At 53.6% G+C, this 17911-nt stretch overlaps 2 protein-coding genes across 2 annotated transcripts; one reads left to right on the top strand and one right to left on the bottom strand.

Annotated features, from left to right (window-relative positions):
- Positions 1-465: 465 nt before the first annotated feature.
- LOC130485237 (zinc finger protein 383-like) lies at positions 466-6564 on the bottom strand. Its single transcript, XM_056858382.1, has 7 exons — positions 6158-6564; positions 6076-6091; positions 5707-5821; positions 4491-4561; positions 4164-4290; positions 749-2015; positions 466-665 (listed from the first exon to the last, which is right to left on the bottom strand). Exons 1-7 carry the CDS (start codon positions 6562-6564, stop codon positions 590-592), a joined length of 2079 nt encoding a protein of 692 aa, XP_056714360.1. The 3' UTR covers positions 466-589.
- A 6389-nt stretch (positions 6565-12953) lies between these two features.
- Positions 12954-15906, top strand: PFDN6 (prefoldin subunit 6). The gene is made up of 4 exons (XM_056858393.1): positions 12954-13030; positions 13951-14021; positions 14127-14251; positions 15773-15906. Exons 1-4 carry the CDS (start codon positions 12967-12969, stop codon positions 15891-15893), a joined length of 381 nt encoding a protein of 126 aa, XP_056714371.1. The 5' UTR covers positions 12954-12966; the 3' UTR covers positions 15894-15906.
- Positions 15907-17911: the final 2005 nt, after the last annotated feature.

The raw sequence follows: 17911 nt of genomic DNA on the forward strand, positions 1-17911 counted from the left end.
TCAAAACCGATTTTCCTCTGTGTGTATTTTTTGATGCTGTTGAAGAGTGCCACTCCGACTGAATCTCTTACCACACTCTGAGCATTCAAAAGGTTTCTCCCCTGTGTGGGTTCTTTGATGCCTTTGAAGAGTGCCACCCTGACTGAATCTCTTTCCGCACTCTGAGCATTCATAAGGTTTCTCCCCTGTGTGGGTTCTTTGATGCAGTTGAAGATAACCATTGTGACAGAATCTCTTTCCACACTCTGAGCATTCAAAAGGTTTTTCTTCTGTGTGGGTTCTTTTATGCCTTTGAAGAGTGCCACTCTGACTGAATCTCTTTCCGCACTCTGAGCATTCAAAAGATTTATCCCCTGTGTGGGTTCTTAGATGCCTATGAAGATGGCTACTGTGACTGAATCTCTTTCCACACTCTAAACATTCGAAAGGTTTCTCCCCTGTGTGGGTTCTTTGATGACTTTGAAGACTGCCACTCCAACTGAATCTCTTTCCACACTCTGAGCATTCGAAAGGTTTCTCCCCTGTGTGGGTTCTTTGATGCTCTTGAAGACTGCCACTCTGACTGAATCTCTTTCCACACTCTGAGCATTCAAAAGGTTTCTCCCCTGTGTGGGTTCTTTGATGCAGTTGAAGAGTGCCACTGTGACTGAATCTCTTTCCACACTCTGAGCATTCAAAAGGTTTCTCCCCTGTGTGGGTTCTTTGATGACTTTGAAGATGGCCACTCCGACTGAATCTCTTTCCACACTCTGAGCATTCAAAAAGTTTCACCCCTGTATGGGCTCTTCGATGCCGTTGAAGATCACCACTCCAACTGAATCTCTTTCCACACTCTGAGCATTCAAAAGGTTTCCCCCCTGTATGGGCTCTTCGATGCAGTTGAAAAGTGCCACTCCGACTGAATCTCTTTCCACACTCTGAGCATTCAAAAGGTTTCTCCCCTGTGTGGGTTCTTTGATGCAGTTGAAGGTAGCCACTGCGACTGAATCTCTTTCCACACTCTGAGCATTCAAAAGGTTTCTCCCCTGTGTGGGTTCTTTGATGCAGTTGAAGACTGTAACTGTGACTGAATCTCTTTCCACACTCTGAGCATTCAAAAGGTTTCTCCCCTGTGTGGGTTCTTTGATGCAGTTGAAGGTAGCCACTGCGACTGAATCTCTTTCCACACTCTGAGCATTCAAAAGGTTTCTCCCCTGTGTGGGTTCTTTGATGCTCTTGAAGACTGCCACTCTGACTGAATCTCTTTCCACACTCTGAGCATTCAAAAGGTTTCTCCCCTGTGTGGGTTCGTTGATGCAGTTGAAGATGGCAACTCTGACTGAATCTCTTTCCACACTCTGAGCATTCATAAGGTTTCTCTCCTGTGTGTACTCTTTGGTGCACAAGAAGGTGTGATCTGTATTTGAAGTACTTTCCACACTGAAAGCATTGGTGTGTCCTCATTACAGTACCCTTTGGGGAAAGTGCACTACACTTTCTTCCACAAGAGTATATCCTTCCACTCGCCATGCAGATAATATGCTTCTCTCCTGAATAAATCCTTCGGTGTTGACAAAGGTCTGATTTCTGTGAGAATATCTTGCCACAATCTGAGCAGCTATGCAGTTTGTCTCCTTTATGTGTTCTTTGATGTCTAAGTAGCTCTGCTCTGCATAGGAAGCTCCTCCCACACTTCAAGCATTGATGGGTCTTCTTTGCATTGTGCATTTGCAAATGGATATCATATTGGGCTTGATCTGAGAAGTTCATTCCACACTCCAAGCACTTATATGCTTCCTCCACCCTGTGGATTAGTTCATGGAAATCCAGTCCGTGGCCAGGAATGGGTTTGTCCCTCTTCTTGGCTGTGTGACTTCCTTTCTGCCTCTTAGGTCCTCCTTGATTCCTGAAGTTTCCTTTCTGCCTCTTAGGTCCGCCTTGATTCCAGAAGTTTCCTTTCAAATCTTTATTCTTCACTTTATCTGGCAATAGCTGATGCGCTTCCTTATCACTCTCATCCCATTGATCATCCCCTGCTGGAATGAAGAGAGATCCTGTTAGCACCCACACAATAAGGTCTGATCATCCACACACAAAAACATTTCAATGGCTTTTCCCTGCGCTACATTGACAGGTACAATAATATGCACTTTAAAGGGACATGAAAGGCTTGGTTTGCAGTCTAATGATTTAGTCAGCTCCTCACCTGAGTGAATTCTTTGATGTGAAGAAAGGGCTGATTTCCAACGGAAGGTCTCTCCACATTCCTCACAATCGTATGGTTTCTCTCCTGAGGGAATTTTCCTCTTGGAAATAACACTCATGTTCTTACTGACGGTCTTTCCACCAGCCAAACTTTCATTTTCGTTTTCCCTGGAGCGGATTCTCTGATTAGCACAGAAGCCTTTGTTCTTCCTTGTTTTGGTTGACCTTCCTTCTTGGATTGGGATTTCATGGAAGTTCCCTCTTTGGGATGGAATGGGCTTATCCATCCTCTTTGTGTGGCTTCCCTCCTGCCTCTGTGGTCCATCTCCATCCTCGAAGTTTCCTTTGGCACCTTGATTCTTGTTTTTTTCCAAAGAGAACCCCTGGTATCCCTCAAGCAGCTCATCTACATTTGCTGTTGGAATAAAGAAAGAGGTCAAGCCAGTACCTACACAAGAAGGCAAGCCACCCATCAGACACTGCTCACTAATGGGTGTGCATTTCCTTTATCAGACCTTTATTTCCCCCCGTGCCAACGATCACCTTCTTTCTACCCCACCAGAACTGTTGGTCACACCTTATCTCCAGCCAGACCTCCCAGGTCAGCAGTTTTATATTCTGCCTCCCCTCCCCTCTCCCGACTCCTCATATGCCATCTTTCCCTTAAAGTGGCCAAGAATTGTTCCCCCACATTTGACTTGTCGTGCAGCTGTTTTGATTCTCTGCTATTTATGATTAAACAGAAGACAAGGAAAAAAGGTTTTCATATCCTGATTTTCTCTACCTATCGAGTCTCAAAGTGGATTACAATAATTTTCCCTATCCCCCCCAAAACAGACACCTTGCGGGGCAGGTGGGGCTTGGAGAGTCTTATATGGGGAAGGACAAGAAATCCAAGGAAGAGGAAACGTCTTTTCTGAAATAATGGAAACCTGGTAAAGGTTAGAGTCCACAATCCCAACCAGTGTAAGGGGGACGAATCAATTCTAGGTCAGCGTCAGAGGGGTTGACGGTAATCCCATCAAGGGGGACAAGTGTGTTGTAATGCTTGGCAACTGAGAAATTAGGACGGAGCTTCATGAGGGCCTCTCAGTCCTGCCTCCCCTCCCCTCTCCCGATTCCTCATATGCCCTCTTTCCCTTAAAGTGGCCAAGAATTGTTCCCCCACTGCTCACATTTGACGTGTCGTGCAGCTGTTTTGATTCTCTATTTATGCTTAAATAGAAGACAAGGAGAAAAGACGGTTTTCATATCCTGATTTTCTCTACCTAACGAGTCTCAAAGTGGATTACAATAACTTTCCCTATCCCCCCCACAACCGACACCTTGTGAGGGAGGTGAGGCTTAAACAGTCCTGAGGGAATAGTGACTGTCCCAAAGTCACCCACCTGGCTTCATATGGAAGACTGAGAAATCAAACCTCTCTCCAGACTACAGTCCGCCATCCTTAACCACTATAGCCCGCTGGCTCTCCACAAGTAAGACAGAGAGACAGAGAGGGAGTTATCGCTCTTATATGGGGAAGGAAAAGAAATCCAAAGAAGAGGAAATTTTTTTTCTGAAAGAATGGAAACCTGGTAAAGGTTAGAGTCCACAATCCCAACCAGTGTAAGGGGAACGAATCAATTCTAGATTAGAGTCAGAGGGGATGACAGCAATCCCATCTGGGGGACAAGTGTGTTGTAATGCTCGGCAACTGAGAAATTAGGATGGAGCTTCATGAGGGCCTCTCAGTCCTGCATTGACCTCAGGCCAGGACACCCTCACTGGCTTCAGCAATGGCCACAATACTGACCTCTGTTGCCCTGTTGCTACTCGGGTCACGCTACCCGGTCATGGTGAATATCGTTTCGCTGCCACCCCACCACCTCGAGGCTCCCAAAGGGAATCAAGTAACAGGGCAGGTCTCAAAACAGTGCATTGCTGTTCAAGATGTTGATAAATCCCAATGGCAGCAATTTGCACCTTTGGCGCCTTACCCAGAGAGGCCACGCTCCCGTAGTTCTCCAGCATGACTTCCTTGTAGAGATCTCTTTGGTCTGGATCCAGCAGGCCCCACTCTGCCTCAGTAAAATGCACGGACACCTCCTCAAAGGAAACTGGAGACTGAAAGAAAAAGGAGATTCCTTATCATAGAGATCCTTCCAGGCAGACATGAAACTGTGGAAGGGGGCATTCTGGGAAGGCATGTGTAAAAGGAGTGGCATTCAGAGCCTCTTGCCTGGGCCCCTTAACCAGAACTGCAGGAGGAAAGCCCCCCGAGAACGGATTTGAGACCAAGGCTGCCCCCCGCTCATCTCCCCTACCTGGATTGGAGGTACAGCAGCAGTTTCCACACCTCTGCAAAGAGAATGGCTGAACACTGTCTCGTCGCTACCTGCGAGGGAGAGAAAAGCGGAAGAAAGGGTATTAGCCTTGACATCTTGTTTGGTTTTCTTCTGTGAAGCGTGCTTTATGCCTCCCCGTTCCCAGGGTGCCATATGTACACTAAAAAAATGGTTACACTTTGTAGTAAGTTGTGGGAGAGGCGGAAGTGAGGCACAAGGTACCCTCAGGGGGGCTTTAAATGCTGGTGACCCATTTCAGACTTCTGTCATAATTGAAACTTTTCCCATGAACAGAGGGAGAAGGGAGAAAAAGAGAGAGGCACCTTGCCAGCACTTCTGTCCAAAAAAACCAGACGTGAATCAAGTGCATCTGGAAACCCAGGGTAATGTCAGTGAGTGTCCGGAGTATCTACGGATCCATTGATGTCACATCCGGGTTTTCAGCCAGAGGCAACATCAATGTGACATCACATCTGCCCAAGCCCCCCCACAAAGTGGCTGGCATTCCTAGTCCGGCATCCTTTTTCCTGTAGCAGCACGTCATATTTCCCACGAACCATAAGCACAAAACACATTATCCCAGTATGACTGGTTCCTAGCAACTGGTTTTCAGAACTATACTGCCCAGAACGTGCAGGCTCCATTTATTCGCAAGATTGCCGAGATTCGTATGCCTTTTCTTCTGAGCCATGTTGAGTCCCTCTAATGGGTAAAAGGTGGGATATGAATATTGTAATCAATATGAGGAATTAAAATATTGTCGAAGGCTTTCACGGTCAGAGTTCATTGGTTCTTGTAGGTTATCCAGATTGTGTGACTGTGGTCTTGGTATTTTCTTTCCTGACGTTTCGACAGCAGCTGTGGCAGGCATCTTCAGAGGAGTAACACTGAAGGACACTGAGAGACACTGTCCTTCAGTGTTACTACTCTGAAGATGCCTGCCACAGCTGCTGGCGAAATGTCAGGAAAGAAAATACCAAGACCACGGTTACACAGCCCGGATAACCTACAAGAACCAATATGAGGAATTGCCCCCATGAATTTGTCTAATCCCCTTTTAGAGGCATGACAATTAGTGAACACTGAGAGCCACAGGTTTGGTGAAGAAGCATTTGGTTTTTTCCCCTGACTAGAACTCTCTACCCATCAAATTAACTGGGTGCCCCAATCCCATCCAGGCACAATGAGTCCTTACTGCAGGAGAGGGCACCTTGGGCACGCTCTTGGGCTCGGGCCGGCTGCCCTTCCTCCGAAGGAGCTCTTTCCATCTCACAGAACTTTGCTTCCATCTTCACGGATGGACCCCAACTCTGAAATAGCAGCGAGGGAGAGGGCTAAGAGATGGAATGGAAGGCACCAAGGAACCCACTCCCTTACTCTGCACCTAGGGTTTTCTTCCGACCCTGGGGTATTATCTGGAGGGACAAGAAATTCCCTAGAAGTGGCTGCTGAAGAAGGTTGTTCAACCTCCCATTTGGATGATTAACCCTTGGGCAAACGTCAGGTATGGATAACGCCATCTATTGTGGATTGAATTTAAATACCTGGACAGAAAAGCCCTCACCTGTTCTGCCAGCTTGGTCAGGATGGGGGCCTTCCCTTGCTCTCTTGCCAGGTCCAGGTCCTCCTGGGTCCTGCGCCTCCATTTCTCCTCGGCCTGACTCAGGAGGAAGCCTTCGGCCAGGGCCACCGCCTGGGAACTGGTCTCCGGCCCGCATCCTCTGACCCAGCGCTGCATTTCGTGGGGCAGGATGGTCAGGAACTGCTCCAGGATCACCAGGTCCAGGATCTGCTTCTTGGTGTGTGTCTCTGGCTTCAGCCAGTGGTTGCAAAGCCCATGGAGCTGGCTGCAAACCTCCCGGGGCCCATCGGCCTCACAGTAGCGGAACTGCCGGAAGGGTCGGCAATGTAGTTCTGAGTTCAGGGGCTCCTGATCCCAGATCTCTGGCACAGCTCTTTCCCAGGATTCAATGCCACTCCCAGCTTGGTCAGGATGGGGGCCTTTCCTTGCTCTCTTGCCAGGTCCAGGTCCTCCTGGGTCCTGCTCCTCCATCTCTTTCCCCTTCTATTGGGTTGGCTGTGACTGTGAACAGATCTCTTTAGTCACTTGGCTGTGAAGAGAGGATTCTCCCTGCTGGGCGGGCCGGGTGGGGGAGGGAAAGGGGGGCAGATAGCAACTGTGCCAGAAGGAAAACAAAAGGGAATGGAGATACACTGGGTCACCCCAAACCTGCTATCAAATCAAATATTAAGTCCATACCCCCAGAGTAAAAAAAACAAAAACAACCCATGGATCCATGGCTTTGTGGCGCTGCCACCATGCAAAAACACAGAGTTCCGAACGACGGATCTTCATGGGCGCGCATTATTTTTTCATTGAACCCCTCCAGGTTGACAATCCACTGACGTGTCACGTCCACAACCACCAGTTAGGAGCGAAAGCTAAGCGGTCTGGCTCAAGGGGTCAGGTGGGGGACGCCAACCCTGCACACAGAAAGCTGGAACGGCAAGGAGAAAGTTTGTTTCAGTTCCTGTAGCTTATTCTCCAGTTTTATTTCCGTAACCGATAAGAATGGGTGTGTGTGTGTGTTTTTAATGGCATTTGCCATATTTAATAAACGACCCTGAATCTCCGCTCGGGGCTTTTGCCCTCCGGGACCAACCGGGGTGTTGGGTCCTCTGCAGACTCCCCCCCCCCCCGTGTCTGAACAGAGCCTCCTTTCCCAACACGTGAGATGCCCGGAGTCACTTATTCCTCCCCCCACCCCCACCCCAGCCCCCAGATCCCTTTTTCCTGAAACAGCCCCTGGCCTTGGGGGGAACCTGCCCTGGGGGGTGGGCGTGGGGGGGTCTGACTCCAAACACTCCCCCCTCCCGCAACCCAGCCCCCTCCTCACCCTGCTTTTCCTTGACTCGACCCCCCCACGGACTCACAACCCCCCCCACAAAAAGACCCCCCCCAGGCTCCTTCCCCCCCCCACCATCCCTGCAAGGCTGGATCACTCCCAAAGGCCTCCGCAGTGCAGGGGAGGGGGGGCTGCATCGCCCTCCCCTCCCCCTCCCCCTCCCCCTTATGCAGAGAGGGGGGAGGGAAGAGGAGACCCTAACCCCCAACCCCCTCCCAGGCTTTTCGCTGTATGGGGGGCTCCCCCTCCCCTCCCCCCCCCCTCCCTCCCTCCCCCGGATCGGGGCCCGCCTGCCTCTGACCCCGCCCCCCCACACTTCCCCCCCACTTTCCCCCCCCACACTTTCCCCCCCCACACTTTCCCCCCCACACTTTCCCCCCCACACTTTCCCCCCCACCCCCCTTCCCTCACCCGGGCAGGAGGAGACGCCGCTTTCCCACGCGGGGGAAACTGCGGGTAAGACCGGAAGTGGCCCCTCTAGGGAGTCAGACTCGCTGGCCTTCCTTTCCGCGGGGGCGGAGGCAGCCCGCAGAGGCCCCGCCCCCCTCCCCCTCCTCTCTGCAAAGCGGGCTTTGCATTTGCTGGGGGAGGGGGAGGCGGAGACCAGGGACATTTGGGGGGAGGGGCGGCTCCCCCCACCCCCCCCACCGGCCGCCGCCTTGCATTACCTGTGGGTGCCCCCCCTTCTCTCTCTCTCTCTCCCCCCCCTCCCTGGAATTCGTCCCCCCCAAGCAGGATGCGGCCCACCTGTGTCCCCCCCCCCCCGGCACCTTAGAGGAGGGGGGGCTGGCCTCGGAGGCCCCTTTCTGCTTGGGGGGGGCTTTACCTGCACCTGGGAAAGGGAGACCCCCCTCCCCTCCCCTCCCCTCCCCCCCCACGTGAGACCCAAGCGAGAGAGGGTCTGGGGTGGAGGCGGGGGTGGCAATAAGAGCCCAGGCACTGCCCGAGAGTGCAAGGCCCGTTCGGGCAGGGGATCCTTTGAATCCAGCTCCCACTCGATCTTGGGGTCCCCGAGGGCCCCCCTTTGCCCCCCTGGGTCTGGAAACCCATGCAAGGCTCCCCCCTGCATGACCGCTCGCTTCCAGGTCTGTCCCAGGTCCCGCGATATTATTCTCTGGGAGTTTGGCGCTGGGGACTGGGGTTTCCGGACGCGTATTGGCCCCATCAGGAGTCACTGGGGGCCATTTCAGATATGTATTGACTTAATTCATTTATACCCTCCCTTTCTCCCCAGCGGGGATCCAAAGGAGCGTACGCATCGTTCTCCTCTCCTCCATCTTATCCTCAAAAAAACAACTCTTCGAGGTAGGCTAGGCTGAGCGCGTGACTGGCCCAGGGTCACCCAGCGAGCATTTTACAGACACGATCCCGCTTTTACCGGGAATAAAGAAGCGCCGTATACATTCTCTAAATTTATTCATTTATTCAGATTATCGATAGCCCCCCTTTCTCACTGGGACTCAGGGCACATCACAGGGTGAGTCATTAAAACCAACAGCCGGAAATGCACAGCTTAACGGTAGCAAAGCAAATGGTTGGTGTTATGTCCGACTGGGGAGGACACACAAGGTCGGAGACGGAGTTCAAACAGCAACCGCTTTATTGAAGTATAGGAACAGAACTAGAGAACTGTGCAAACCGGCCCTGCTTATATGCCCCCCTGGCCGCCCGCGGCCACACACACCCTGATCCGTGATAGGGGGGAACAACCCCGGGTTACCAATGGCGCGTCTCGGCTTAGGGCCAATAGTGCCTGCCGGTTGCAGCTGGCTGGGGCCAATGGCGCCTGCAGGCTTAGGATCCTTCGTCAGGGACTCAAGCTCCTAAGCTTCCGCCTGCATGTCCGCCTAACTATATCCATACATAACAGTTGGCAGGACACATTAAAGGACGCAAAAATTACATAGCTGGCTCCAACTTCACAGCAACCTATACACAGTGGTGCAGGCCACAGTCCCTGATCATTTGTCCCAGTAATATTGTCGAAGGCTTTCACGGTCAGAGTTCGTTGGTTCTTGTAGGTTATCCGGGCTGTGTGACCGTGGTCTTGGTATTTTCTTTCCTGACGTTTCGCCAGGAGCTGTGGCCGGCGTCTTCAGAGGAGTAACACTGAAGGACAGTGTCTCTCCGTGTCTGTTATGTATGGATATAGTTAGGCGGATATGCAGGCGGAAGCTTAGGAGCTTGAGTCCCTGACGAAGGATCCTAAGCCTGCAGGCGCCATTGGCCACAGCCAGCCGCAACCGGGATGCGCTATTGGCCCTAAGCCGAGACGCGCCATTGGTAACCCAGGGTTGTTCCCCCCCTATCACGGATTAGTGAAGAAGTGAGCTGTGGCTCACGAAAGCTCATACCCTGCCAGAAAATATTTTTGTTAGTCTTTAAGGTGCTACTGGACTCTTGCTCTTTTCTATTACTTTATAGGGTTGTTATAAGAATTATTAGAAGATAGATAACGAAGTTGTCTACGCGTGCTAAATGCAGGACTCTTTTGGCCCAGTGCAACCCTGTGATCCCGCCAGTGAAAAGCACACCTTCCCTGCAGGAAAAGCACCGCGGGGGGGGGGGGGACCCTTTGCCCGCTGAGCTAAAAGAAGCCCTTGTGCGTTCCCTGCAGAAGAGGACGGCAAAGGCTCGAGCGCCACCCTGTGCCAGACGGGAAGGTTGGAAAGGAGCCGCTGGAATGACTGGGGGGGGGGGGGGAGGCGTTAGGAAGCGGATTCGTTTCTTTAAACTTTGTGAAGATTTAAAGTGTCCCTTGAAACAACATATGAACAGCCAAAGAACAGCCTGATATTCTGCTTCTGGCAGAAAATGATAAAATTGTCGTGTTGAGGGTTAGGGGGTGGTTAACCCACCCCCACCCCGCTGGGCCTTTCATGCCCTACGGACCTCCATGTTTGGGGCTGCCTGCAAAGAAAGGGGAAGTCTCCTGAGGCTGGTACAGTCAGGTGCCCAGTGGACTGAACGACCTCCCTGGGCTACTGAAAGCCAGCGTGGTGTGGTGGTTAAGAGCGGTGGTTTGGAGTGGTGGTGGAGTCTCATCTGGAGAACCGGGTTTGATTCCCCCACTCCTCCACATGAGCGGGGGAGGCTAATCTGGTGAACTGGACTTGTTTCCCCCGCTCCTCCACACAAAGCCAGCTGGGTGACCTTGGGCAAGTCACAGTTCTCTCAGTCCCGCCTGCCTCACAGGGTGTCTGTTGTGGGGAGGGGGAAGGGAAGGAGATGGTAAGCTGGTTTGATTCTCCCTTAAGTGGCAGGGAAAGTCAGCATATAAAAACCAACTCTTCTTCTTCTGTGGGTTGACTACTCTGCAGGGTTGTTGTGAGCTCCCGCTCCGCCCCTGCAATGAGGGAGGCATTCCTGGGATTGTGGAGGGTCTCTTTCCCCACTTACAGGACACACATCTACGCTGCTTTTTTGGTCTGAACATTCCAGAGCCAAGGGGAGACCCCCACCCCGTCTGAAACAGGCGCAACCTCTGCCTCCTGGCTTTTGTTCAGCTTACAGGCCAGGGGTCACGCTGGACCCCCTGCAACGCTGCTGGGAACCTCCTTTCTTCCCTCTTCTATTACGACCCCACTGAAGTCCCTCCCCTCCTCAAACCCCTCTCTCTCTCCAGGCTCCTCCCCAAAATCTCCAGGTCTTTCCCAGGCAACCCAAGTCCCACAGTGGGTCAGGTATACGATGCTTCCTCCTCTCAGTGCAGAGGGGTTTCTACTTCTGAAGTTCCATTTCCCTTGTCACTCAACATGTCACACCTGAAGCCTTTTTTCTTCTTCTTTTTCTTTGCAGCCTTCCTAATTCCTGTAACCCCCCAGTCCTACGGCATTGCTTGTCAGATCATAGAATCATAGAGTTGGGAGGGGTACCTCCAGGGTCATCTAGCCCAACCCACTGCACAGTGCAGGAAATTCACAACTTTCTCCTCCCCACACCCCCCCTTGTGACCACAAGATGTCCAGAAGATGCCCTCCCTCTCACCATCTGCCTAAGGTCACAGAATCAGCATTGCTGACAGGTGGCCATCTAACCTCTTCTTAAAAACCTCCAGGGAAGGAGAGCCCACCACCTCCCGAGGAAGCCTGTTTCCACCGATGCCTCCTGCGGTCTGACTGCATTCACCCCCCACCCCTGCACCTTGGGACACGCCTTGAGTGTCAGGGAGAAATGCAGACAGTCAAGGTTGTTGTTTTTTAAGTGTGTGGATGGTGTATACACACACAAACACACAGACGTATAGAAGCACACACACACTCCCACATATATACACACACACACACTAGGGTTGCCAACCTCCAGGTACTACCTAGAGATCTCCTACTACTACAACTGATCTCCAGCCAATAGAGATCAGCTCCCGTGGAGAAAACGGCTGCTTTGGCCATTGGACTCTATGGCATTGAACCCTCCCCAAACCCCACCTTCCTCAGGCTCCTCCCCAAAATCTCCAGGTATTTCCCAGTTTGGAGCTGGGCACCCTAACTGAAGCCCCTCCCCAAACCCCGCCCTTCTCCGGCTCCACCCTCAAAACCTTGAGGAATTTCCCAGCCTGGAACTGGCGGCCCGGTGTCCCCCCCTCCCCCCCCCCAGGTACTGCCAGGGTTGCCAACCTCCAGGGACTGGAGAAGAAAAAGGCACCTCTGTACTAATACCAAAGAGGTTAGGGAAACAGCACAGCCCCTGTACGGCCGACCCCCAGGGACTAGCTGGAGGTCTCCTGCCATTGCAGTTGAGCTCCAGCCCATAGAGATCAGCTCCCCTGGAGAAAGATGGCCGCTTTGGCCATTGGACTCTATGGCATTGAAGCCCCTCCCCTCCCCAGACCCCGCCCTCCTCAGGCTCGGCCCCAAAAACTTCCCACCAATAGCAAAGAGGGACTTGGCAACCCTAACACACGCACACACACACACGAATGAATGAATGAGGCGCCGCCCCTTCGGCCTCCGTCCCAACTCCGGGAGCCGCCCTCCACCCCCGCCATCTTGAGGGCGGGCGGAAGTGACGCAGAAGCCCTTTCCGCTCTACTTCCGGTCCCGTCTCCCAACGCCGGGACGGTGCTCGTTTGCGGCGGAGGCGGCCGGTAGGCGAGGGGGGGGGGCCAGGTGCCCATGGCAACGGGGAGGTCACGTGGGGGGAGCTGTTTTTGTGGGGGGGGAGGATCACGTAGGGCGGGCAGCGTGTGAATTGGGGGAGGGCGGCGCCCCCTCCCCCACACCAAGGAGGGAAGGGAGTGGGGGGGCGGGGCTGAGTGTGACCCCCCCACACACACACCCGGTGCACAAGGGGGGGCTTTGCCTAGTTGGGGGGGAGGGGACCGAGTGGGGCAGCCCAAGGGGGGGCACAGCCACGTGTCTCTGTGGGGGGGGGAGGGGGGAGGGGGGAGGGGGGATCGCGCCTGGCGCAGCCCCTGCATGCCGAGCGATGACATGTGATGGGAGGGGGGGGCTGCTAGTCCTCTTCCCGCCCCACCCCACCCCACCCCACCCCACCCCTGAGCGGCTCTCCTCTCTCTCCTTGCAGAGGGGTTCGGGGGGGGGGGCGTGATGGCGGAGGCCCTGCAGAAGAAGCTCCAGGGGGAGCTGGAGAAGTACCAGCAGCTGCAGAAAGGTACATTTACCCCCCCACACACACACACACACACCCCTCCCAGGAGACCCTCGGTCGGGCAGCCCCCTCCCCCCCCGTCTCCAGCTCAGGGGGGGGGTCTTTGCTCATGTATCCCCCCTCCCCACGCAGAAGGGAAGCTGGGGGGGGGGCACCAGTCCTCCCCTTGCTTATCCCCCTTTCAGCTCTGTTGCTCCGGTCCACACTGGAAGCTCCTCGGGGCAGGGACCTGGGATGCCAGACTCCGGTAAGGGGGGGAGGTCTCTATTGACAATAATAATAATAATAATAATAATAATACAGCTCAGACCACGCGCACACACACCCAGGGCAGACCAAGCAAAACACAGCCATGAGAATCGGAGAAGGCCGTTGCCCCGTGGCCAGGAGAGGGCAGCCGGATGCTTCCGGAGATCCTGTGGAAACCCATTGGGGGGAGGGGGCACGCCCCCCCCCGCACACCCGCTGTCCTCACAGGCTGCCAGGAGGTCCGAGTGAAGCCTGGTTTGGACTTGACCACCTCTCTAACTAGATGAAACTCTGCCTTGCTCTGTGCCTTTGGGGGTGTGTGTGTGGGGGGGGGAGATCTGACACTTGGGAGTGGGGTTAGGGCCAGATGGCTTCCAGACATTTGGAGGCCTTGTCAGCCATGGCCAGAAGAGGGCAGGGGGGGCAACAGAAGTATTGCTTGTCCATGTCCTGGGGGGGGAATGCTCCTGAACCTACACCTCAAAAGCGCCCCCTGCATTCCTGGGGTTCAAGGAGAGACCTGGCCCATGGAAACTGAATTCAAGCGTCTTGGGAGGGGGAGGGTCTGCCCACCCGCCCTTTCCTGCTCTGTATAAGGCTCTGGTGCAAATATCCACCCCCTGGGATAGAGGAGCACGTCTCTCGTTTATTTTTCTCCCCCTCCCCTCTTTCAGACCTCAGCAAATGCATGACCTCCCGGCAGAAACTGGAGGCTCAGTTGACCGAGAACAACATCGTGAAGGAGGTGAGTGCCACGGGGCCACATCCTCCCTACGCCCGCCCCCCCCAGCTGCCCCTTGCGTTGCCCTCCCCTCTCTTCACAGCACTCTCCCCTCCCTGTCTTTTCTAGGAATTGGACCTCCTGGACTCATCTAACTCCGTCTACAAGCTGATTGGGCCCGTGCTGGTGAAGCAGGACATGGAGGAGGCGAAGGCCACCGTGGTGAAACGGCTGGACTACATCACGGGGGAGATGTGAGTCAGTGGAAGTGGGGGGGAGCATCCGCTAAGGGGGCCAGTCTAGGAATACTCACTTGATCTCGCCACCAAAGAAAGAGCCCTCCTGGCTCCAAGGTGAGTCCCTTCTAGTTCAGCAGCCCCTGCCTTCTGGAGTGGCCAGCTGGGTGATCCAGGTAAATCAGGTCCCTGCCCCAAGAAGCTTCCACTTTCAAACATGACGTCAGAGCAAAGACCAGAAAGGGAAGTTGGGCTAAGCAAGGGAGAGGGCTGTGACTCAGTGGCGGAGCATCTGCTTTGCATGCAGAAGGTCCCAGGTTCAATCCCCAGCAGCATCTCCACTTAAAAGGAGCAGGCAGGAGGTGATGTGAAAGACCCTCTGCCTGAGACCCTGGAGGGCCGCTTCCAGTCTGAGTAGATGATACTGACCTTGATGAACATCAGAAAACCCCTGAAGGATCAGACCCAGAAGGCCCATCAGGGCCATCAGTCTGTTCACACAGTGGCCAACCAGATGGTGCCTCTAGGAAGCCCATAAACATGACGACTGCAGCAGCGGCATTTATCCTGCCTGTGTTCCACAGCACCTCATAGAATAGGCCTGCTCCTTTGATAACTGGAGAGAAGGGGTATGAACATCAGAACATCAGAATAGCCCTGCAGGATCAGACCCAGAAGGCCCATTGAGTGCAGCAGTCTGTTCATACACCGTGGCCTTTTCTTGTTTTGCTTTGCCCTCGGGATGGCAGCATCTCCCTTCCGAGGAGGCGGGCCGGGTGGTAGGCTGTGGAAAGACCGGCTTTGGGGCAGAGGCTCAGCTGTGAGGGTTTTCTGGATCTGTACGTGTATTCCACGTTAAAATGAATAAGGGTTGAAAATGGTGGGGGCAGATATTCCCACCCCCTTTGTCCAGTTGAGCTCCTGGCTTAAGAAGAGTTGGTTTTTATAGCCTGCTTTTCTCTGCCTTTAAGGAGTCTCAAAGCAGCTTACAACCACCTTACCTTCCCCTCCCCACAAGACACCTTGTGGGGTAGGTGGGGCTGAGAGAACTGTGGCTAGCCCAAGGTCACCCATCAGGCTTCATGTAGAGGAGTGGGGAATCAAACCCAGTTCACCAGTGGACTCCGCCGCTCATGTGGAGGAGTGGGGAATCAAACCTGGTTCTCCACATTAGACCTCCCCGCTCTTAACCACTACACCATGCTGGCTCTCTGAAAAGACTTCCAGCATTATATGATGTGAGAAACATTGTTTGAAAGAGAATTAGCCTTGTCACCCCCAATAAGAGAATAGAACCTCCATGTTCAGAGGCTGTGTATCACGAAGCTTCCTTCCTCCTGTCTGTGGGTTTCCTGGAAGCAGTCAGTCCGCCTCACGGTGCCCTCTTGGAGGGACCCTCCTTCTGATCTGGCCAGCACAGGTCTGGGGGGGTGCAGGGCCTTCCTTGGTTGGCACCTGCTTCAGAAGCCCCCCTCTCCAGGGGACCCCCCAGTCTCCGGTCCCTGCAAGTGCAGCTGCGGCTTCTGGTGTCTTTTGCAGCAAGCGGTACGACGGGCAGATGCAGGAATACGAGAAGAAGTCGGAGCAGCAGCGGGAGGGGCTGGCACGGCTGCAGCAGGAATTCCAGAAGGCCCAGGCCAAGGGGGCCGTCAAGGCCTGAGCCCTCGTCCGGACCCCACCCACCCACTCCCAACCAGGACTGTGCCAAGTGGAGGGGGGGAGGTGGAGCTCCTTGTTTTGCTGTAAATGTTAGTATACTGTTTGTCTGAAATAAAAGTCGGGTCAAGTGTCTGGCGGGCCTCCTGACCACCACCCCAAAGGACGGGGGCGGGAGGCGGCTCCACTCGGCTCTGACCCTCCTCACCCTTGGGAGGGGAAACAAAAGAAAATTCTCTGGAATTAAGACCTCCAAGAGGGGGGGGCTTTCTGTGGGAGAAGACACACTGCAGGGCTGTGTATGGGGAGTGGCGTGGCTCAGTGGAAGAGCCTCCGCCTTGCATGCAGAAGGTCCCAGGTTCAATCCCCAGCAGCATCTCCAGTGGAAAAGGAGCAGGCAGGCGGTGATGGAAAAAGGCTTCCCTCAGCCTGAGACCCTGGAGAGCTGCTGCCAGAGTACTTGGCTCCTATTAGATTACACTATCGTTTAGCTCCAGCTGAATATCTGTCTGTTTTAGAGCTAAATAAGCAAAGGAGAGCCCTAACCCTGGCTAGAGGGTCGGCCTTGCCTTCAGCAACCCTGGAGGGAAAGTATAGGAAGTTATCAAAATCTGAGTGGGCAGGCCCTTGCGGGTCAGGTGAAATGAAAAGTGTGATGGACCACCGGGCTGATTCAGTGGACGGCAGCTCCATGGGTGCTGCCGAAAGCCCCCCGCCCCCATCGGCTGCCCTTTTGTCCATGGTTGTGGTGGGCAGAATCCTACTAAGCTTCCACGCTTGACTCCCACTTTGAACAGAATGAGGCACGGGCCAAACTTGGATGTGGCTACTACCTTTGCCGCAGGAAGCCAGCGGGCACGTCTTAGATGGCCACGAGGGGCCCGGCCTTGCTGTTTTTGCACCTTTTGAAGACCCAGGGGATGCTTTGCTTTCTCAGAGCACAAACTGGGCAGGGTCCTCCCAGCCATGCCAGCGACACACTCTCTAGCCATTCTCTATGATTCATTTTTTGCCTTGAATTTGCCTTGAATTTGCTGCAGTCTGGATGCACATTTTTTCCCATCCGAATTCTCAAAACTCAACAATAAGCCCCCATGCAGTTTTGAGAATTTGGATGGGGAAAATGTGCATCTGGAGGGCAACAAATCCAAGGCAAAACCTCCCGTGCAGAAATGGCTTCTGTGTAAAGAGGTATGTCACGCAACACCCCTCCAGGTACAGGGCAAATAAAACTTTTTTTTTTTAAATAGAAAAGCTGTCTTAACGCCACTGCACCTGAACGCAGTTAGCAGCTGCTCTCATCCACTTCGCCATCCATAAAAAGCATGTGGGGGGCTGAGAAACAGGCCTCCAGAGCCCTGGGCAGGGAAAGCAGAATCTCTCTGTGTCCCGGAGCTGTTCAAACACCCACGAAAAAAGGGCTGCATCAAAACATTTTGCTTAGAGGCAACGTGAGAAGATGAAGTAGAGTTGGGTATTTATATGCCGACTCTCTCTACCAATTAAGGGGGAATCAAACTGGCTTACAATTGCCTTCCCCTCCCACAACAGACACCCTGTGAGGTAGGTGGGGCTGAGAGAGTTGTGACTAGGCCAAGGTTACCCAACTGGCTTCATGTGGAGGAGCGGGGAATCAAATCCAGTTCACCAGATTAGCCTCTGCAGCTCATGTGGAGGAGTGGGGAACCAGACCCGGTTCTCCAGATCAGAGGCCACTGCTCCAAATCACCGCTCTTAACCACTACACCACGCTGGGAAAGAAAGAGGCTGACTTTTTCAGACTGAGCAGCTGACCCCATCTGTAGGTAGTAGATACTAAGCAATACTTTCTAAGAGGCTGACAGGAACCAGAAGCTTTCCAAAAAAAAGGCGAGGTTTATTTATTAAGTTAAAAGTATTTACACCCCACCCTATCTTTGCAAACGCAAGGCAGCCCTGCCCGGCTGTGCCCAGGGCTGTCAACTCCGTCCTCTCACTCTGGCACTCTTTGCTACGGAGGGCCACATCCCAGGTCTGCAGGTG

Source organism: Euleptes europaea, chromosome 1, assembly GCF_029931775.1.
Source record: "Euleptes europaea isolate rEulEur1 chromosome 1, rEulEur1.hap1, whole genome shotgun sequence".
Taxonomy (NCBI): domain Eukaryota; kingdom Metazoa; phylum Chordata; class Lepidosauria; order Squamata; family Sphaerodactylidae; genus Euleptes; species Euleptes europaea.

What these genes read in the sequence shown, in the direction of transcription:
- LOC130485237 (XM_056858382.1), bottom strand. Translation starts at nt 6,564, where the DNA reads ATGGAGGAGCAGGACCCAGGAGGACCTGGACCTGGCAAGAGAGCAAGG. An exon ending in CTGCTGTACCTCCAATCCAG is followed by an intron (nt 4,291 to 4,490) that starts GTAGGGGAGATG and finishes TTTTTCTTTCAG; the next exon opens with TCTCCAGTTTCCTTTGAGGA. An exon ending in AAACTTTTTGAATGCTCAGA is followed by an intron (nt 666 to 748) that starts GTGTGGAAAGAG and finishes TTGAATGCTCAG; the next exon opens with AGTGTGGAAAGAGATTCAGT.
- PFDN6 (XM_056858393.1), top strand. Translation starts at nt 12,967, where the DNA reads ATGGCGGAGGCCCTGCAGAAGAAGCTCCAGGGGGAGCTGGAGAAGTAC. An exon ending in GTACCAGCAGCTGCAGAAAG is followed by an intron (nt 13,031 to 13,950) that starts GTACATTTACCC and finishes CCCCTCTTTCAG; the next exon opens with ACCTCAGCAAATGCATGACC. An exon ending in GACTACATCACGGGGGAGAT is followed by an intron (nt 14,252 to 15,772) that starts GTGAGTCAGTGG and finishes TGTCTTTTGCAG; the next exon opens with CAAGCGGTACGACGGGCAGA.